The sequence below is a fragment of the Pristis pectinata genome, chromosome 21 (genome assembly GCF_009764475.1).
Source record: "Pristis pectinata isolate sPriPec2 chromosome 21, sPriPec2.1.pri, whole genome shotgun sequence".
Classification (NCBI taxonomy): domain Eukaryota; kingdom Metazoa; phylum Chordata; class Chondrichthyes; order Rhinopristiformes; family Pristidae; genus Pristis; species Pristis pectinata.
Window position 1 is genome coordinate 11,797,070 of NC_067425.1, and position 22,583 is coordinate 11,819,652.

The 22,583-nt window shown below is 41.0% G+C and overlaps 1 protein-coding gene across 3 annotated transcripts in view; it reads left to right on the forward strand.

Moving 5' to 3' along the window:
* The window catches only part of heatr6 (HEAT repeat containing 6), a 46,825-nt gene extending 28,807 nt beyond the window's left edge, over positions 1-18,018 (forward strand). For all 3 annotated transcript variants that reach the window (XM_052035802.1, XM_052035803.1, XM_052035804.1), the window contains 9 exons: positions 572-933; positions 2,138-2,260; positions 3,379-3,465; positions 3,839-3,973; positions 6,772-6,894; positions 8,325-8,449; positions 9,373-9,469; positions 12,426-12,630; positions 14,028-18,018. In XM_052035802.1, coding sequence (XP_051891762.1) covers positions 572-933; positions 2,138-2,260; positions 3,379-3,465; positions 3,839-3,973; positions 6,772-6,894; positions 8,325-8,449; positions 9,373-9,469; positions 12,426-12,630; positions 14,028-14,593 — 1,823 coding nt within the window. In that variant the 3' untranslated portion in view covers positions 14,594-18,018. The remainder of the gene's footprint in view (positions 1-571; positions 934-2,137; positions 2,261-3,378; positions 3,466-3,838; positions 3,974-6,771; positions 6,895-8,324; positions 8,450-9,372; positions 9,470-12,425; positions 12,631-14,027) is intronic.
* The last annotated feature ends 4,565 nt before the right edge of the window (positions 18,019-22,583 follow it).

Genomic DNA, 22,583 nt, shown 5'->3' on the forward strand with positions numbered 1-22,583 from the left:
GCTGGCGCTGTAATAGCGTTACGCTAACCGCTACACTATCGTGCCTGCAATGGATCTCTCCTGTTCTGTCACTACTGCCGATGTACTATAAGCATTTGTGACCTGGCATCAAATTGGATGCTTGGGTGCCAGTTTGTGCCTGAAAACAGTGACCAGTAGTATCAAGGTTATAGGCCACATATTCTTCCTGTTGTTTAGGTCCATTGCCACTGCTTATTTTGTTTGTGAATCTTGATATTAAAGGTCAACAGATGATTTGATTATTTGCGTGTGAGTTAGTATTAGATGGAGCCATCCGAGGGCTGGCACTGCCCAATGTTGCTTAAGTTATTGAACTGGAACTGCGAAGTTAATGTTTGTGTTGCCATGTGTTGAGCCTGTAGATGAATTTATCATTTGATTTGAATCATCCTAGACCTGGAGCTGCCATGTTATCCATTGTAAATTGGGCAATTTCAATTGTACAGTCAGATATTGACCTTGATTCTGATACATATTTGGGAAAGTTGATTGATATCCATTCCTTTAACCATCAGGATTATCATGTCTTTTTTTCTCCTTTAAACTTCAGATGTCAATGTGCGTGTGTGCAGCCTGACTTTGCTCGGGGCTATCCTATCTGTTCAGGCTCCTCTTCCTGAGGTGCAGCTACTGTTGCAGCAGCCTAGCTCATCAGGCCTCTCGAACAGCGGCTCAGGGACACCTCACCGCCTCAGTGATGCCGAGTCCTGGAGAAAACACCAACAGGCTGGAAACCGTGAAAGAGAAAAGGAGAACCTGGAAAGCCCACAGCTGGAGCTCTGCTGGCTGACCCAGTTGTGCATTTCCATCATTACCTTGCCAAAGCAGGAGCCATACTCTGACAGTGACACTGGCACAGGAACAGGAAGCAACTGGTACGAAGCTTCTCCAGTACGAGTAGAGGCACTGCAGGTGAGACCCTATCGCTCAGTGCATTGTTTAGAGAGCTGGGTTTTAGTTTTAAAGCTAAGCTCTTTTTTTTATTAAATCTTTTGCTCACTCTTCTATTTTCTCTTGCCATATTCTCTCTGCCTTATTCATTTTTGGGGAAAGGACAGTCTGGAAATTTTCCCCTAAGAATGAGGGGTGACCTTATCCAAACATACAAGATCCTAATGGGCCTTAACAAGGTAGATGCTGAGATGTTTTCACTTGTGGGGAAGTCATGAACAAAGTGACATAGCTCTAAAATAAGGGGCCAGTCATTTAAAGCTGAGGTGTGTGGTAATTTCTTCTCTCAGAGGGTAGTGAATCTCTGGAATACTCTGTCCCCTAAGATGGTGGAGGCCAAGTCATTAGATATATTATAGGTGGAGATGGATAAATATTTGAATGACGTAGGAACTGAGGGTTAGGGGGATCTAGCACGGAAGAGGAGTTGAAACCATGATCATATTGAATCATGGGGCAATTTTGAGGGGCCTGGTGGTCTACTCCTGTTCCTATTTTCTTGTGTTCTAAGTCCTCACTAACACTGCACCACAGCATAGTTTCCCATATTTGATATCTCAAAAGATTTCATGCTGCCTCATCCAACCAGAGTCCTGAGGTGGCTCTGTACGTCTCCTACAAGGTTGTTTGGGCTTGGTGCTGCTGTAACTACTCACTTGAAGGTGCCAGCGATGAGCTTGTGGGTGACATTTCCTCTATTTATTGATCTTCCTCCCATTGGACAGTGACACGCAGTAAACAGCAAGTGTGGTTTGTCACTCGCAGGGTATGGTCATGGGGTGTGGATTCTATCATCTTGCCACCTTGTGATTTGTTTAACTTGTTAGATTTTAAAAAAGAAGTGTGCTTTGTGGTATTGAATGAAGGTGCTTTGTTAATCTGGTGCACAATTATCCAGTTTGTGATTGAAAATATATTTCAGTCACATGAATTACTTTTACAGCTGCATTTTTTGACATGTCATCTTATGGCTAAAGAGGAAAATAAGTAATTCAGATCCTTTGAGAACAGAAGTGACACGAGAACTTAAATGTTGTACCACATAGGTAACACAGTCTTTGTTGTTTCTGCAGTGTCATTTAGTCTGTTTTGGCCTACCTGTGATTCCATTAGATGAAAATATGAAAGGGGTATGACTGCTTTCTGTCCGCTTGTTGATTTGCAGGTATTGGCACTGCTTGTCAAAGGATACTTCACAATGGCCCAGACGAGCTTGATGGAGCTGGGTGAAGTAGCTTGCAAATGCATGGAAGAACAAGATCCATCTATTCAATTGCATGGAGCCCGGGTAAGGAGGACACGAAGGCTAATTTTGCCTATGAAATATTTTATTATTTAGCTGTTTTTTCTTCATGAACTGAGGGTTGATAAAGCTTGGAAATTAAACGGATAGAATTTTTGAGCAAATCTCTGCAACTTTTGCTGTAACTCAAAACAACTAAAAAAGACTGTCCTATGCTTTTCACTCAATTTTCCATAGAGGAACAGTGAAAACCCCCATGTAAATTCAGCACCACCTTATTGGCACCAGGCATTAGCATAGTGTATTGATGGACCAGATGCCTTTCACCTTTCTACTGCAAGTCTGTTTTTCAAACACTTCATCTTTTAATGAGAGTGCCAGATTTACTGAAGACTTCTAGCAATGCACTTGCCCACTGGGAGGTGATTGAGTGGGTTAAATTCTCATTTCATGTGGGACCCTTACAGAGACCAAACACCTTTCACCCCATACCAGCTGATTGTCTGTGCTGAGACTCACTGGGACTTGCAGTGATGTGAGAGTGTGCAGAATATGAGAAATTTATTGTAGATATAATCATTAGCAGATGGGTCCCATGACATTATGGGAATGGGGGAAGACCATTTAGTTCCTCAAGTCTTTTCCACCGCTCAGTGAGATTATGGCTTAATCAACACCCTGAAACCTGACCTTTAGATAGGACCTGACTAAAATCAGAATGGTAGAGGGATCCCAAGTCAGCTGCTGGTCATTAGCTGACCAATTAATGAGATTTAATGCACAGTGCGCTGGGTTAAGAGAGAGGAAATAGACCACATATTTCACTTCTGATTGCCATGCAATAGCTACCCTGTGATTACTGGAGAGTGCTCTGATGAGGTTGACATTAGGCTGAGCTGTCTCATATCTTGCCTACACTCTGTTGTTGCTCACTGCCCATTGAAATTGTACCCCACTATGAGAATTGATATCTTCAGGACTGCCGAGAAAATCAACAGACCAGATTTGAAGGACATCTTGCATCAGTTCTTCAAAGTATGATGTCATTAGTTTCTCTTTGATCCTGCCTTCTTCAAATCATGCATTCTGAGAAGAGCTGCAACAAATTATTATGCTGGTTGTTTTTTATAGTTTTTTTTAATGACTATCTTGTGTATTTTCAGCTGGTGGAGGAGATTGGTTCAGGGATTGTCCAACAACATAAACCAGACTCACCTACACCCCATTATCAAAGAGTACCAGTTACCCAGGTACGTTGTTATCTATCTCATTTGTTCTATTACTGTCAAGTACGAGTCAGCTGATGTCATGATTGATATAATTACTGTTCTTTAAATAGCTGTTGTCACAAGGCACCATTTTACCTTGATAATTTGCTGTAACCATTTAATAGAGAAGTTAACTGTTAAGAAAATGGCTAAAATGTATTTTTCCACATTAAATGCATTTTTTTTCTTGCATTGCTTTTCCTAGCACCCACCCCAATAGGACTGACTTCCCGCCCTGGTGGTCCATGAAACCCCAGGCCTCCTGTACAGCAAATGCTGCAGTGCTTCTGCAGACTTCTCTTCCTTACTGGCTCTATTTTGTCTTTCCATGTTAAGATGATCTCTCTTATTGCAGGTTGTGACCTTTTGGACCAGGATGTTGAATGGTCCTTTGCCAGGGGCGTTACAAAATGATGAGCATTCTACACTCCAGACCAGCACCTGCGATGCAATTTCCTCAATTTTACCAGAAGCTTTCAGCAGTCTGCCAGTAAGAATGGTTGATAACTCTTGCTGTATTTAGACATTATTAAGTTCTGTGGTAACGCTTTGTTGGGCCTCCTTCTTAACATGAATTTTATATTTTTTTTAATGTGCCAACAGATCTTTCAAGATGTTATTTAGTTTCATGATAATTGTTTAGGTTAACACACTTGCCATTTCACACAGTAAATAACTCCACAAACAAGAGGCTTCTTCAGCCCTTTGCCTCTTCCACCTATCACCTCCCAGCTTCTCACATCATTCCCACTCTCCTACCCCACCCCCCCCCACCTACCTATCTTCCCCCCTCACCTGGATTCATCTATTACCTGCCAGCTCATGCTCCTCTCCATCCCCCACCCTTTTATTCTGGCTTCTGCCCACTTTCTCTTCAATCTTGATGAAGGGTTTCAGCGCAAAATGTCAACTGTTCATTTCCCTCCATAGATGCTGCCTGACCTGCTGAGTTCCTCCAGCCTTTTTTGTGTGTTACAAGAAGAAATGAATGACTGGTTAATTTTTTTTTAGTGATATTGCTTGAGGAAGGATGTTGGCCATTAAGTTACTACCCTGTCCTGTAATGTGGCATAGAGAAACTTGAAGGTTAAAGGAAAAGGAGGGATTATGATTACAACCGTGAAAATTCCCAAGATCAGCAACTTCCACACAAAGGAATCAACATGGCCATTTTGGCAGTAAACAGAAGTGAATACATAATTACTATTGCATTTCCATTTGCAGCATGTATCATGGAGTTAGCAATTTTATTTTTGAACATTTTGCTGTCCAAATTTGCAATGCAATGTTAGAAACATTAAGCTAGCCAATGTGCCTGGGCACTAGTAAGAGGAAATAAGGAATATGCATGCCTGGTTGCTCTGGCAACTCCTACAGGGAAGTACAGGTTTGTACCTGCATTTCTATGCCTTTCATTGAGATACCCAATTGCAGAATGACCATTTAGCAAGGAGTTCACTGACTATTGTACCAAAGCATGGTACATGCTAGTGAAGTTGGGGAAGGTTTAAACTGAGTTGGCAGGGGAAGGGGGCTCAAAGTGGAGTTTTTCAATGCCTCAGTAGGCTTAAAGGTTGATAAACTTTCAGGAATGATGGAATTTATCCCAGGCTGCTATGGGAGACAAGGGAAGAGATTGCTGGTGCTCTGGCTGAGTTTTATAAATCTTCGCTGAATATGGGTCAGATACCAAATGACTGGAGGCAGCAAACTTGGTCCCCCTTTTCAGGAAAGGCAGCAGAGAAAAGCCTGGTAACTATAGGCCTGTGAGCGCAACATCAGTGGTCAGGAAGATACTGAAAATATTTTGAAGGTTAGGATTAATTATCACTTGGAAAGGCAGGAGCTAATCAGAGATGGCCAACATTGCTTTGTCAAGAGCAGATCCTGTCTGACCATGTTGATTGAATTCTTTGAAGAGATAACAAAGTGTAACAATGAGGGCAGATCAGTGGATGTAATTTATGTGGACTTTAGTAAAGCCCTTGACAAGGTCCCACATGGGAGACTGGTTCAAAAGCTTAGGGCCCATGGGCAGGTTGGCAAAATGGATCCAAAATTGGCTTGGCAATATGAGACGGAGGGTGATGGTAGAGGGTTGTTTTTGTGATTGGATGCTAATGTCTAATGGTGTCCCACAATGATTGGTGCTGGGACCCTTGCTGTTTGTAATATATGTGCATGATGTGGCTATGGATGTGGGAGCGCGATCAGTAAGTTCAAGGATAACAAGAAGATTGTCAGAGTTGTTGATAATGTAGAAGGTAGTCCCAGGCTGCAGAGAGATATATGTTGGTGAAATGGGCTGAAAAATAGTGGATGGAGTTTAATCCAGGCAAATGTGAGGAGATGCATGTTGGGAGCACTAAGGAGGCTAGGACATACATCTAGAATGGTAGGGCCTTGGGTAGTATTGAGAAACAGAGGGACTTTGGAGTACAAGTCCATAGATCCTTGAATGTGGCAAAACAGGTAGTAACGTGGTTAGGAAGGCATACAGGACTCTGGCCTTCACTAGTCAGGGCATCAAACACAGAAGCAGGGCAGTTATGCTCCAACTTTATAAAACCTCATTCAGACCTCAGATGGAGTACCGCGTCCAATTTTGGTCAGCAAGGTATAGGAAGGATGTGATAGTGCTAGAGTGGGTGCAGAGGAGATTCACCAGGATGTTGCCTGGGAAGGAGCAGTTCAGTTATGAGCAGGAGACTGGAGAGGGTAGATCTGTTCTCCCTGAAGTGCAAGAGGTTAAAAGGGACATGATTGAGGTATTTAAAATTAGAAGGGGTAAAGATGGGCTAGACTGCAGGAAACTTTTCCCCATATCAGAGACAGATAAAACTGGAGGACACAGAACCAGGATAAGGGGGAAGAAATTCTGATGGGATATTAGGGGGATGTTCTTCACCCAGAGAGTGGTAAGTACCTGAAATGCGTCGCCTGAGAGTGGTTGAAGTGGGGTTGCTGACAGCATTTAAGAAGTGTTTAGATGAGCACTTGAATCACTTAGGCATCGAAGGCTATGGAACAAGTACTGGGGGATGGGATTAATATGGAAGGAATGGATGAGTTGGGGTGAAAGGCCTCTTTTCATGCTGTATGATTCTATGACTATGATTCATGGTCTAGTACCCTCAAGGGAAAGAACATTAGAAAATTGGAATGTGAGAAAATTAAGCCTAGTGGTTAATGACTATTGATGGGCTTCCAAATGAGTGGGTCTGCATAACAAAGCATGCTGCTAAATTTTAGATTTCAACTTTTTATCTAATTAAATTGCTTTGTTAGAATGAAAAGCAGATCCTGTGCATTACTCTGCTGCTTGGACTTAATCACAGTGAGCATCCCCTGGTCAAGGCAGCTGCTGTGCGTGCGTTGGGCGTTTACATCCTCTTCCCCTCGCTCCGACAGGTCAGTAAACCACCTCTGTAATACAGATAATCCTGTAGAATCACTAATGTTAATTAATTGCTGAGAGTTCCTCTATCTTCAGCAAGTTGCAGAGTGATACGGAGGGTGACTCAGGGCACTAATTGTTGTAGAAACAAATATATTTCCTGATATTTAGTATTTCATGTGAATCCATGAGACCCAAGAAATAAAACTGCAGATGTTGCAAATAATGCCCTCATGGGTGAAAATCTAGGGAGAAGCTGCTACCTTTAAGCAATTTCCCATTGGGAAAGGGGAAGGGAAGCAGCCAAAATCTGGGTCAGAGATTTAAAGAAAAATTTACAATGCACGTCAAGTGAAGACCAGGGGTAGGAACATTTATAAGAACTCTGCATAAAATATCTGCTAGTATACAACTGTAGATAATCAGCTCCAAATTTTGCATCATAATGTGATTCAATGCATATTCCTGGTAGCACTTTTTTTTTGATCCTTGAATGCATTTTTATACAGTGACTGATAAACTGTTGCTGTATGACACATACGCAACTATATTTTGTAATAGATATAATGAAGGCCATCAACTTGCTCTGTGAAAATACAAATGCCATTTCCTATTTTCCTTGCTTCTAATGCATTGTTAATGATACAACCCACGTCCTAATGGATTTGAGTTGATGGAACAAAAATAATTTTCCAATCGTATTGTATTGTTTGTAGCTTAAGCTGTCATGGAACCCTTCACAGCTAATGTAATTTAATCTCTGTGGTAATGTAGTAAATGTGGCAGTCAATTTGCACACAGCAAGATCCTGCAACCAGCACCATGGTAACAGGAGTGCCCTGATCAACACCATTGAAAACTATCAGGTCCTCACTGTGTTTTGAAAGTAGAGCAGAATATGCTTCACCATGCTTTTTCTGACACTGCAAGTTTTCGTAGGACTGAATTGGACTTCCCTTTGGCTGTGGAAGGAACTGATAGAGACGTTGTCCTCATGGCTCAGGTGATCTCAGACCTCTGTGCCTCCGAATTGAGATGTGGATGTCAGAGCTGAGCTGAAGATCTGCTAGCACGTCAAGCTTCCCATTCCACCAATCCACATAGCACTGAGTCCACTGATGGACTCAGCTGAGGGTCTAATTGTACTTGGCACCAACCCTTTTACTTTATACCAGGGTTTCTAAGCCTGAGACCGAGTCACTACACGTGGTGTGCTCCACGTTATGGAATGTCTACAGGATCCAGCCCTTTAGGTTGATTGATCCCCAGAGCCGCAAAAGGTATGCAGGGCCACAGAAAAATCGTAGGGACAAGTGCAACTAATTGACTGGATTGGACACAATCTGGCCCATACTTTGAATTCAATTCTTTAAATGTATAAATGAAAGGAACTATTACCTTATTTTCATATAGAAACTAAGTTTTAAATTTCTTCATGAAACAGGATGTGATGTTTGTTGCTGACACTGCAAATGCCATTCTGACTTCCTTGGATGACAAGTCCTTAAATGTTCGTACCAAGGCAGCCTGGTCACTGGCCAATCTCACTGATACCTTGATTGCTAACATGTATGTATCCACTGTTTCCCTGATATGCATTCCCGAACTGTACAAAGCTTGAATGAATTGCTGGGAATTACTGATAGACAGAAATTAAGCCCTAGCAGAGCATAATATGCTGCCATTGTGCAAAGCTGGCAATTGTTATCATACTACAGAAGTGGGTGTGTACTGGCTCTGTATCGTGGGTTGGCTGAACAACACAGTGACATCACGTGAAGGCGGAAGCCAAGTAATGTGATTCAAGAAGGAAAGATGAATTGAAGACGTGCCACAGATTCAGACTGCCAACATGGTTGATTCTTAACTGCCTCCTTTCAGGGGCAATTAATGATAGACAATAAATGTGATAGTCTATGAATGAACAAATAAAAATAATTACACTGGAACCTCCACTGTTCACCATCCAAGAACCTTGGACATTCTACAGTCATGTACCAGCAGGTGAACAGTGGACACCCATCATGCTGCCATTTATCGTCTATAATGAGTACTGACTTCAAGTGAGAATGGAGAACCCAGAGACAGGAGGGCAAAGGTTTTTAATAAAAAAAAGGTCCTTGGAGGAGGTAGTGGAGCTGTGATTACCTAGCTGATGGATATTCTTGAGTCTTTAAAATTAGGTTTCACGTTTAGTTAATCCCCAAATGCAAAGATTGAAGACTGTTTAGTGTAAATGGGCATTTGTTGGTCAGTGTGGACTCAGTGAGCCAAAAGGCCTGTTTCTGTGTTGTATGACTCTCTGATTCTGCCTATGATATGTAACTAAAATGTTTGTTTGCCATAAGAAAGGTTAAAATACAAATGGAAAACCAAATAGTTCATGGGTGGTATAATTCCCATAAGACGTTATCCTGTGAATGTTTTTCTAGATAATTTAGAATATTGATGCCTACAGGTTGATTCACTAGCGCTACTTTGTTCTTTCTCAGGGAGTCCATGGGCCTAGACTTCCAGGAGGAGCTCTCAGATGTTCTGCTGCTTAAGATGTTGAAATCAGCAACTCATGCATCCCATGATAAAGACAAGGTGTGAGATTGATTCACAGTAGCATTTCATTCTGCTGGTATTTATTTTCTATCTGTCTGTATGACTCTATCATTAATAATTTTGTGTGTGGTATGCAGTTACTGTAATTTTCACTCTGCACTTTGCAGTCTTAAAAGCATCTCTGTTGTTATAAAACGGCACAGCCACCAGCTCTCAATGATCAATGCCATGGGCGAACTGCCAGTGGTGTATTAACATTGATTTATCAGTGTGCTCAGAGATTAAACAATTGATGTCATACTTATTGTTACTGATGCAAAATAATCTTAAATTGTTACATAATTTCCCATTTTAGTTTCAAATTGAGGAGCATGTTACATATTTACAAGATTTCCTGTTCAATCTGTCTGAACAGACAGATCATTACAGATTGCATCCTTAAAGGGATTTAGTAGTGCCTTTTCACAAGATTTATCATAGTAAATGAAAATCAAAAAATTGCAAATGCTGGAAATCTGAAATGAAAACAGAAAATACTGGAAACATTCAGCAGGTTGGGCAGCATCAATTATCAAAGCATCAAAGTACGAATTTAAAAAAAATCCATTGTAATTAGTCAAAATAGAGTCAGAGTTATACAGCATGGAAACAGGCCCTTCGGCCCAACTTGTCCACGCCGACCAAGATGTTTATCTGAGCTAATCCCATTTGCCTGTGTTTGGCTCGTATCCCTCTCGGCCTTTTCTATCCATGTACCTGTTCAACTGTCTTTTAAGCATTGTAATTGTACCCACCTTTACAGCTTCCTTTGGCAGCTCGTTCCATATAATAGCTACCTGCTGCATGAAGAGGTTTCCTTCGGTTTCCTTTTAAGTTTTAAATCAATGCCCTCTAGTTTTAGACTCCCCTATCCTGTGACCATCCACTTTACCTATGCCCTTCATGATTTTATACCTCTAAAAGGTCACCACTCAACCTTCTATGCTCCATTGAAAAAAGTCCCAGCCTATTCAGCCTTGTATTATAATTTAAGCCTTCCAGTCCCAGTAACATCCTCATGAATATTTTCTGCATCTTTCCTACAGCTGGGTGACCAGAACTGCACACAACACTATAAATATTGTCATGCCACTCATATTGCATGTTACTCACTGTCCATTCACTCAGTATCAAAATGTGTGAAACAAATATTCCAGATAATGTTAATTTAGACAAGGGAAGGTGAAGGATATATTTAAGGAAGGTGTTTGTGATTAAGAAGGGTTTTGTACCATGGAGAGGGTAAAACTGTTTCCACTAGTAGCAGGGTTGATAACTAGAGGGCACTGATTTAAAAGAATTGACTGAAGAACCAGAGGAGATGAGAATTTGCAACAGGTTATTATAATCTGGGATCCACTATGTAAAAGAGTGGTGGTGGCAGATTCAATAGTAGCTTTCAAAAGGGAGGTGGATATGTGCTTAAAAAGGACATTTTTCATGGCTGAGGGGGATGGGGGTGGGGGACAAAAGCAAGGGAACGATTGAGTGATTTTCTTAGCTCACAGCACAGACACGATGGCCTGAATGGCTGCCTCTGCTGTCTTGTCCAATGATGTTGAAATGTGTGAGAGGGAACAGGAAAACGTAGGATTCCAAAGTGAAAAATCTGAACCTCCTGAAAGTTCGGTTTCAGTTTAAAATAACATGTCTGTACATTAACTAACATGTCAGAGGAACATTCACAGAGACAAAGGATTGTATTCTTCTGAAACATCACATTTCCATGTACATTGCTTCACAAGAGAATAATTCTTAAGATTGTCACTGATGCAGCAATTTGACATGTCTCTTCAGAGCAGGTCATTTAAAATTGACTTTACAGAAATGCAAATCATTTAGAATTGGCACCACTGAATAAAGAGTTGTGAGCCACCGTACACTTGTTTTATTGCCACTCCTTGTTGTAAAATTATTACTCATTTAAGTTATCTTTATACCAATGAAATATTTGACTAATTTTCAGAGGATAAATTTTAGTCTGTAAACATGACCATGGCTTCCCCTGATGTGAGGGTAGTTGCCTCATGCCTGACTCAGCTTTGTACAACAGCCCAGTCCCAAGTAGTCAATGCAGCTTGCTAGAACCAGTGTGGAAATTCTCTCCTTTTGTAAAGGTCTTCCTTGTGTGATATACAGTAGCTATTTGGCATGAGCTTGCATCTCTTAAATTTCTATACTATGACCCGTGGCTCCATTCTTGGAGTCATTCAACATTCTATAATTCTACATAAATAAAAGTTTTGTTTTGTACCTGAACGATTAATAAATCATCTGTGCTTTGCATGACAGCAGTTAATCAAGTCCCAAGATCTACGTCAATATTACTTTAACATTGGTTCCAGAAAATGCACAAGAACAGCTGACAGGGAGTGAATTTCCCTCCAGTATTGTTCTTCACATATTAATTTTCACTGTGAATGATTTTGCTCAGTGAACCAGGGTCTTGCTTCTTTAGGCATATGCACAGGACTCAAAGTACTCTTGCTCCATGCCTAGTTTGGCTTGATTTGTTCATGCTGGTTGTCTTTAGGATGGAGAGTCAGAGCTATACAGCAAGGAAAACAGGCCCTCTGGCCCAACTCATCCATGCTGACCAAGTTGCCTAACTGAGTTAGTCCCATTTGCCTGTGTTTGGCCAATATCCCTTTAAACCTTTTCTACCCATATACCTGTCCAAATGTCTTTTAAATGTCATAATTGTACCCACCTCTACCATTTCCTCTGGCAGCTCATTCCTTCTCTTAGAGGTTTCTTCCTAATCTTCATTACCCTGCTATATATTTGTATTTTATGAAAAATGAAACAATTTATGGAAAGATGAAGCCAATCTAAAGCTGATTCCCAAGTATTCAGATTATTACCAATACAAAATGAATGTGAAATGACATTTAGGATTTTGAAATATTTAAAGAAAAATCCAATCTTCCTTCATACTTCTGATTTTATGATCTAGGTAAAGAGCAATGCAGTGAGAGCCTTGGGAAACCTGCTGCACTTCCTGCAGCCCCACCACATTTCCAAGGCCCAGTTCAAGCCAGGCATCGAAGAATCAATCCAAGCCTTAATCCGCACTGTTCAGAGTGAGGCAACCATGAAGGTGCGGTGGAATGCATGCTACGCACTGGGAAATATGTTCAAAAACCCAGCTATTCCACTCGGTATGTATTCCATCTTTTGACCTTTGGAGCTCTCCATCTATTCTAAAACTTTATAGCTAAGAATTGTTTGATGTGGTTTTCAGTGGGATTCCCTGCCAGTCTTTGGTTTGCTACTCGCAGCAAGGATAAATGTCAGCGGTGTCCCGTGAAGCAAGTGGTATTGTAGAATTATAACTAGCTTCATACGGCACAGAATGAAGCTATTCAGCCCATTGTGCCTGTGCAAACTATTTTGAAAAAGACTTCGGACTAGTCCCATTTACCAAAAAAACCATACATTGTTTTAACCTTTTAAGAATTTACCCAATTTTTAAAAATTTATATTTGTTTGCTTCACCCATCCCTTCAGGCCTTGCATCTGGGATCATAACAATTGACTGGGAATCCAAGTGTCCTTCATATAATAGTCATGAATCACAACACGAAGAGGGGAATTGGGTACTTGTTTTCTGTTTGCAGTGAAAGAAAGACCTGAATGTTTATAGGACCTTTCACATCCCTTTTATGACATCTTAAAAAGCTATAAAGCACCAATGAAGTACTTTTGAAGGGTAGGCTTTGCTTAATGGTAGACAATGCGGGAGCCAAAATTGCACACTGGAACTCCTGAAACAGCAATGCAATATTGATTTTAATGCAATCTCTTTCAATTATATTGATTGAAGGATAAATATTGGCCAGCACATTTGGAATAACTTCCCTGCTGTTCTTCAAAGTTATGCCATGGGATCTTTTGCATCAAAGATGTTGCATAACAGTGACTTGATTTTGATCTAGTTGAAAGAATTTGGTAGTTTTGGAGAGGTTTGAAGAACTTTGGGAGTGAACTGCATTGAGCTGCTCCATCTAGTGGTGTCCTTAAAAAAACCTTTTCTGTTTGAAGTGCATTTATAAATAATGTAGTATTTGGCCATTTGCAAGACATGCTGTGGTTGCTGGATCTTCCACTGGGACTCCATCTGTAAGTCACCTGCTACACCACATTGCTCACGGAATTCTTTTTTCCCTTCTCTTCAGCTAAAAGAGCCAGTGGAATACGAGTAAGGAGCAAGGCTACCTCAGTATCAAAGGTTGCTTGTTAAAGATATAGGGCTTTTAGACCATTGCTGGACCATTTGCTTTATGCCCCTCCTCTTAGCACTGCTGATTTTGGGAACATTGGTAGGTGACTGGAACCAGGAGTCCTTTGTATGTGGAGTAGTGGATAAACATTGATATATAATCACTTTGTGCTGTAGCAGTCTAGGACATTGTTTAGCATGTACCTCGGTATTGTGGCCTTTGATAAAAATTCATAAGGCCTGGATTTCCACGCCACTTGAGATTGTGATTAATGCTTGAACTTAAGTGTAACATGATGGTGTAGCTTCACATCTTATTGTGGCTGTCCTTTACAGACTCTGCTCCTTGGGCACCGCAAGCATTTGGTGCCTTGACTTCAGTGGTAAAAACCTGCAAGAACTTCAAAGTGCGCATCAAGTCGGCCACAGCGCTTTCAGTCCCAGACACCCGCGAACGCTATGGTGACACTAACCAGTTCTGTGAGATCTGGAACGCACTGGTGCTGGCCTTGGAAAAGAGCGAAGAGACCGAGGACTTCCTGGAGTTTAAATACTGTGCCAGTTTGCGAACTCAGATCTGTCAGACCCTGCTCCACCTCCTCCGTCTCGTCACTGGCAAAGACCTCCCTTGCATCCATAACACTCTATCGGCAAAAGGCAACTTAATCCGAACTTTTGTTCAGCGCTTCCTGATGTCGGGAGTGGAGGCTGATGAAACAATGATTCAGTCAGACCCACAGGATAGGGTCAGGATGTTGCAGGAGGCTGTTCAGAATGTAAACAGTCTTCAGGAGGTGCCTATTGATGAGAGGGAGATGGTTGTCAAATACTTGGATGAAATTTTAAAACATTGTGTGGAACCAACACAGACACAGACTAGTCTAAAAAATACCCAGGCATGAGGATTGATTTTTAAGGGCTATAACCATCTTCTGCCTATTTTAATGCTGGATGTAATTTGCATCCTCATTTCAACAGCTATATCTATTTAGCTTTAATTTAATTTAACTGTGGGACTGGGTGTTAGCATGGTTTAGGCACTTCCAGTCTCTGAGATTTTGGGATTGTGTTGGCTGGTAACTGGATTGAAAGTCCAATGTTACCTTGGGCTCTGAGTCTCCCAGAGGAAGTCACTCTTCCCCAGGTTTCAAGGATGTGGCCCCCACTGAAACTGTCTCAAAATTGCTGCTGATCTCATTGAGAGAGGTGGGTGTGCAAAGTTGAAGGGTGTCTCACCAGTGCATTTAGTGGGTAACTTCTTAAGTTATAAACAGAATAGAGGAGCTTCACTTACTGCCTAACCTGACGTGGGTGTGCTTGGTGTTACATGGGGTCTCTGAGATAGAAAGGACAATGTTCATCAGCACTAACAGCTCCTTGACAATTTTGTTTTGAAAGGTGTAGGTGGAGTACAGAATAAATTCAAATGCCTTTGAAGTGCCACAATGTATTCAGTGTAGGTGGTTGGCAGTGCTGTGGAATGGAATATTTTCATTATCTACCTAATAGCTATACTCATTACTGTTAGGCTATGGGTCAGTTAGCATTTCTATTTATATTTGTTTTTATCACCCTTATTGGATCAACACAGCCCTTCTACACCCACTCCTTCAACACCATAATTTCAGTGCCACAGTAAGCTGGAGCCATTGTCTGTTTTGGAGAGTGGTGTGATGTCACTCAAAACCATAAAGTTGGATTAAAGGAACTGAGAATAATTTGCTCTCAAGTTACATGAAAGCACATTCATCTTGACCTTCTAAGTTTGTTGCAAGCTTCTATTCAGAAGCCAATTTACAGTTTCACTTGTGTTTCTTCCTTTGGAAGGTTGAAGTAAAATATCCTGTGCACACAATGAAGTAGTGCTTCTGGTACAGGGCTCTCAGCAGCTGCACCTTTCCCTCGTTGATACTGAACCTGCTGATAGTCACTGATCCAACTCCATGGTTGTAGTCCAATGTCAATGTTAGGAACCTGAAGTGTAAGACAAAAAAAAGACACATTTCAGTGACCAAACAGTCCCAATTTTCGACCCAGGTACAGCTCAGACAGGTTCTTGGGGATTACAGAGAACAGGATTGAAACCAGACTGATTTTTCACAGACGTACTGGTGTTGGTCACAGTTATACAGCATGGAAACAGGCCCTTTGGTCCAACCCTTCCATGCTGACCAAGGTGCTGACCTGATCTGCTCCAATTTGTCTGCATTTGACAGAAACCCTTCTAAATCTTTCCTATTCATATACTTATCCAAATGTCCTTTAAATGTTGTAATTGGACCCACCTCTACCACTACCTCTGGCAGCTTGTTCCATATGCCCACATCCTCTGTGTGAAAATCTTGCCCCTTGGGACCTCTTTAAATTTCTCCCCTCTCTCCTTAAACCTATGCCCTCTGGTTTTAGAATCCCCTATCCTGGGAAAATGAGTGTGACTATCTACACTATCTCTGCCCCTCATGATTTTATAACCTCTAAGGGCACCCCTCGGCCTTCTTCACTCCAGGGACGTGTGACAGACCAAACAATCAATTCGTAATGCAAACCTGTTTTTAACAAAACACCTGTCTGTCATGGAGGCAATGATTTGTTTTCCTAATGACACTTACTCTGAATTGAAAGAATGTAAAACTTCTGTAATTTTCTCAATTTCTAATTTCAAAACTGCCTGCTGCTGTACAATTCGATATTGCAAATTCATTGACGCAAAAATATTCCTAGGCATTTCGCAGAAGTATTGTCAAGCAAACAAACATCCTTAATCCACCGAAAAGCTCTAAATTGTTCTCGATGTCAAAAGTTCACTTTGTTTGGTCCAGGCTGTGCACCATGGAAAGGTCAGGTAATGGCCTCACCAAGCTGAGCAAAGATCCTGTGCATGACACAGTTACAGGTTCTGAATCTGCTGCCAGTGCTAGTGTCTGATCAGCCACCAGATGGACCACTAGATCTCGTCATCCTTCCACTTACCCACCCCCAGATAAAGCATCTGTTTGTTGTGTTCTGTTTCCCCTGAGGAATTCTGGATTCCAAACTGTATTCAATCTGCAAACAGTAATATAGTAATTTTATACAAATGACCTCCAAGATCAGCTTCAATTATTCTGACCTAATGCAATGCAGTCCCACTCCCCCCCACCCCTATCCTGCTAAACAACAGAAATGTTGAGATTAAAATTTGTTGAAGAATTTTTGAAAGTTACTGAACAATTTATTAAAGCTCTGTGTTCAGTGAGAGATTGCGCAGAGGTGCATGAACTATAGGTTGCAGAAGTCATGACAAGGAAGGCCCATTGCACTTGTGCCAACAAGATTTCCTGGATACTTCCTTCTTGAGAATTAATCTGAATCCTTTTAAATATTATGATCTACTTATCCTGTATGTGTAATTTGGGGAGGGAAGGATGGGTGGAATCTCTCCATTTTTCTTCAAGTTAATGGTGATTCTGGTCCCAATTTGTCAAGTAGTGGAAACAACTTTTCACTATTTGCTTTCTCAAATTGTTCCGTAATGGTACTGTACTTGAACTCTCTTTTTGGGGAAAAGGCCCAACCTTTCGTGAAGTCTGAAAGTTTTTCATTGGACCACATCATAGCAGCAGGAATCCTAATATTGACCACAGTACAAATTAACATCACCATTATTTTAGTGGTTTTCGAATAACATGATTATTACCTCATGCACAATGATATCTCTACTTTAGTACTTGCAGCAAGCATACATAACTTGGGTATGGGCAGACCTCTAATTATGTACTTATTCTATGCAATTTATATGTTACTTGTAATTTTAATGAGCTTTGGAAGCTTTTGTCCAATACTTACCCCTCAAATAGCACTAGTAAGATAGATTACCTGCCATCCTCATCATTTGCAGTTTGTTGATCCTTTCTGTGTACAAATTAGATCACTGTTCTTTTTTGTATGTTACAACATTGAACATAATTCTAAAATACCTTGGCTGCAAAGTGCTTTGGAGTATTCTGAGAATGCAAAAAGAGCAATAGAATGAAAATCTTTCTTTTTAGCATTGGTTTAAAGATTCAGTGAGTTTCACGGCTGTCAAGTAGGGTTACCAAACCATGAATGCTCTTTTAAAAAGAGATTATAAGCCACCAAATTTGTTGCATGGAAATATCTATGGATTCAAAGCTGCCCAGGCCTTATTGCATGCACTTTGATACTTTGTCCAAATTCTATTCTATGCTTGGCAATAATTGCCCTGATCTACTGGCAGAATTGTAATATAGCTCTACACAGTCTTGGTTGCATTCTGTTTATGCTCATGATGTAATGTCTCAGACACTTTTCAGTTTAATTTTATATTTATGTGACCAATTAAATGAGCTTAGTTCTTTCAACATAATAGTAGTTTTCCTTATTAATGTATCAAAGTTAAAAGAAATGCCAAACCTTGTCAATGACTTCTCTGTTCTCCAAATGCAGAAAATATTGGCGTGTGCTGAACAAAGAAATGGGCAATGGCAAAAAAAATGAAGGAAAAGATGAGATTTGAAGTCAATCCAGACTGTTCTAACCTGGTATCTGCTGTTATTTTTACATAAAGGACAGTTGTGCATAGGGTTATTTATATTTCTAATCATTAATATATGAACCACATTTTTAAATGTAGACACAGGAACTGCAGATGCTGGATTTTTAAATAACCACACTTTTACATAACCTCTCTGCTTCTGTAAGAAAAAGCTTTTTTCATAGTAGTCATGCATTCATCAATTGGAACCAGTGAGGCTATAACTATATTCCTAATTGTAAGGGGACATTGAATATGTGACCAAGTACTGCTTGGTGTTGTGTGTCTGTATAGTGAGTCAGGGGACGAAAACAGAAGGGCAACATGCTGGTGCAGCAGATTGTGTTGCTGGCTCACAGTTCTGGGAACTCCAGGTTTGATCCTGACCTCTGATGTTATCTGTGTGGAGTGTCATGATAGATTAATTGGCTATTGTAAACTACTACTTAGTGTGGATAAGGGGAATCAAAAAGGGAAGTTGATGGACATGTGAGAAAGAATAAGTTGTAGGGGTAAAGGGAAATAAGGAGAAACATGCAACTGATGGGATTACTCTGCTTGGAGCAAGCTTTAATCAAATGAACTGAATGGCCTCCTGTGTTGTGATTAGGAAATAAATTAGAGTGCCCTTTTTCCAATTTTCCACAACCCTGGAATAATGTAGTTAGTTATAGTTCTTGGTTGTGGTCCTGCCTAAGAATATCTGAACTGCAGATGGGACTGGAAATGGGATCTTTCTGGTTTGTAGGAAAATGCACCACAACGTTTTATCACTGATCCCTGGGATGCCACTGTAAAGATTTTTGTGAGGCCTCTATGTTCTGGGGCTCCCAATCAAGAATAACCTGTTTCTTTTTCATCTTCTAAATATAGGGCAGAAAATCAAAACTGTGGATTTTCAATCTTTCCTTGGCTGTGCCAGAATATACAATCACCCACTTTGTATCTTAGAAAAATATTGTAACAGTTTCCTTGTTTCTGAACTCTTCATCCTCTTAAGCAATGACACACTGGAAAAATACAATGTAAATAGAACAGGAATAGCTTGTTTGCAATGTGACAACAGTCTGGCTTGACACGGGTTTAAAATTTGATTTCTAAGTTGCTTTTCCTCCTCGTGCCACCGGGTGGACCATCAGACCTACTTTATTACAGAGCTGGGTTTCCAAGAGCACAGTATCAGGATCAAGTATTGTACTTAGTCCTTCAGCCATGTTGCTCCATTTCATAAGATCAGTTGGTGCAAGGTCTGACCCACTCAACCCTTCATCCCTGAAGTCGACCAAGGGAACATTCTCTGCACTGCCTCCAATGCAAGACTATCATTCCTTACAAACAGAGACCAAAACTACATATGGTATTCCAGGTGAGGTCTTGCACCAAAATGTTCCAACTTTTTTATTCCATACCCCTTGCGATGAAGGCCAACATTTCATGAGATCACATCCTCTAAACTCAAGAGTACCCTGGCCAACGTTCTTCAATTTCCCCTCCCAGAAATGTAGAGTGACTATGTTGGACTGATTCCAAGGCAAATGTATTCTTCCTTGAGTGTGAAGAACCAAAGTGCACACAAGGCGCCACATGTAGTCTTACCAGAGTCCTGTACAACTGCAGCAAAACTTTCCAGTGCTTATTGACTATTATCAATTGTGTTTTGAAGAAGAGAATTCCAAACTTGTGTTGATCTCCAGGTGTAGAAGAGCAACAGGAAGAGCTGAACCATTGATCTTAGTGGAGTTAAGCCATTAAAGGATTTACATTCCAAATGTTCTCTCCTTAAGACATGAATCATACACTGAGGAACAGTATTACAGCTGCCAGTATCAAAACAGGTTCTGTATTCTTGCTACACAGGCCATCACAGGTAGAATATGTACAGCCTGTAATTACAAATGAGCATTTGAGAGACCAGTAGGATGGATTTGCCAGCTGCCGCAGGTGACTGTTCTTGACACTAACTGCAATTTTGCCGCACTGAACCTAAGAACAATACATTCTAGTTAAAACAGACATCAAAACGTGTTAATCTTATCTAGAGACTCCCTGTTCAGTCCAGTAACAAAGTCCTTTTTAAAACCATCAATAGCATTTAAAACCTCCCCTGCAGTAAGATTTTCTAAAAATACTATTAGCCCTAGGTAGGCTTGGGCTAAATTTGTTAATATCAGCTTTATTGGTAAGAATGGCAAAACAAGATTTAAAATGCTTCTCCAGACTCCATTCGTTGGGATAACCCACCTCTGCGGGCATCTTTTGCCATGTGGGAACTCTGCAGTCGCATTTCTGACTTACAAACTGTTTGGGTTGCGAGCAGTCCTCAGGAATGGAGGTCTGTCATAACCTGGGGAGGACCTGTATGATATTTCATGATTAATCAATCTGCAATGTTTTTCTGGTTTTGTGGCTAATTTTCTTTCCCTGCCATAAAGGTGTTGACTCTTGCAGCATGGCTATGGGGTCCTCTGCAGTGTCTCACAGAGGTGGCTTCTTCAAATGGGAAAGCAGATTCATGCCAGGCTATTGCACTATGTAGGGCATCACACTGGAGAAGTTCCTTCCCTCATCCAACATTCCCCAATGTAATTTTTAGTAGTAATCCTTGGACAATGATCAGGAATAGGAATCACTGGTTGGTTATCTTTGCCACAGGTCCTAAGTTAAATTCTAGTACCACAGCTAGTTTGCCAGTATAGCTCAGTACCATGTGGTGGAGCACATATTCACTGATCCCTTGAGGGAGGTACAGGTAGAAAACTGGACCATCAGCTGGGTTGATACCTGGAGATCATAACAAGGATTCTCCTTGGCTCTATCCATGAGCTAGGGAGGGTGAAATAAAATAGCTCAGAATTCCATAAAGGAAACCAGTATCTTCACCTGTCTTTTGATTGTTCAATATTTGGATAGCTCATCTAGAGAAAAGAAAAATATCTTGTTTTTTGCTGCTGCTCAGTGATAGTTTAGATCTGTTCAAACTAAGAGGAATCAATAATGTTGAAGTTTGGGAATTTATTGCTGTTTGCACCATTTTCTGCCTTGATCAGAGTGTTTACTGCAGTAAACACAGATACTACACTTATCTCTGAAGTCTGCTGTGCTTGCAAAAAGTCTTTTGTCAATGTGGTGTTGTCACCTTTGTAAGACTGGTGACTTGCTGCAGAATTGATTTTGTTTCACAGATGTTGCTGTTCCAAAGCAATTTCTCAACTGGTTCAAAATGCACTTTATGCATTAAAAAAATGTTGAAATTTCTTCAGGGTTGACGAGTATTACTGGACAACATTGGATTGTGTATCTAACTGCACTGCATCTGGAATGCTTGGAGACACCATGTCAATGTGCTGTGCAAGCAAAAAGAATAGAAAATGCAGAAAACACTCATCAGGTCAGGTGGAATCTGTGGAAAGAGTAGGCACGGTAGTGTAGCAGTTAGCGTAATGCTTTACAGTGCCAGCGACCCGGGTTCAATTCTGGCCGCTGTCTGTAAGGGGTTTGTACGTTTTCCCCGTGTCTGTGTGGGTTTTCTCCGGGTGCTCCGGTTTCCTCCCACGTTCCAAAGACGTACAGGTTAGAAAGTTGTGATAATGCTATATTGGCACCGGAAGCATGGCGACACTTGCGGGCTGCCCCCAGAACACTCTACACAAAAAGATGCATTTCACTGTGTGTTTTGATGTACATGTGACTAATAAAGAGTTGATGTTTCAAGTCGGGACTCTTCCACAGAACCAGAAGGAGAGAAAGCAAGTTAGTTTTAACTTGCCACAGGGATAATTTGTGGAAGTCATCTGGTCAATAGGTTAATGGGGGCAGTTAGTGAACGTGATAACAAAGGAGGGTAAAATGATGTGAAATGCAAGACTGCATCACTTGCCCAGAAAGTCAGGCTGTGCTAGTGGAGGGAGAGAAACAGAGCCAATATCTCAGATGGATGACTTGCAATATTTCTGATGCAGACAAAGTGAATTTCCTGATGTTGGAGAATTTGATAGCGAGTTGGAAAGGTGCCGTTCCTCGGGCTTATGTTGGGCTTTATTATAACAGTGCAGGAGGCTACAAACAGATGAGTCAGAGTGGGAGGTGGGATGGAGAACTAAATTGGCAGGCAACAGAAAGCACAGAGCCATCCCTGCAGACTCAACACAGGTGCTCCACAAAGCAGTCACCCAATCAGCATTTGGTTTCTCCAATGTAGAGGAGTCCACATTGTGGATACCAAATGCAGTGCACTAAATTGGAAGAAGAGCAAGCAAATCACTGTTGCATCTGAAAGGAAAATTTTGGTCCCTGGATGGTGGAAGGGAAGAGGTGAAAAGTCAGGTGTTGCGACTCCTTCAATTCCATTCCCAGTTTTT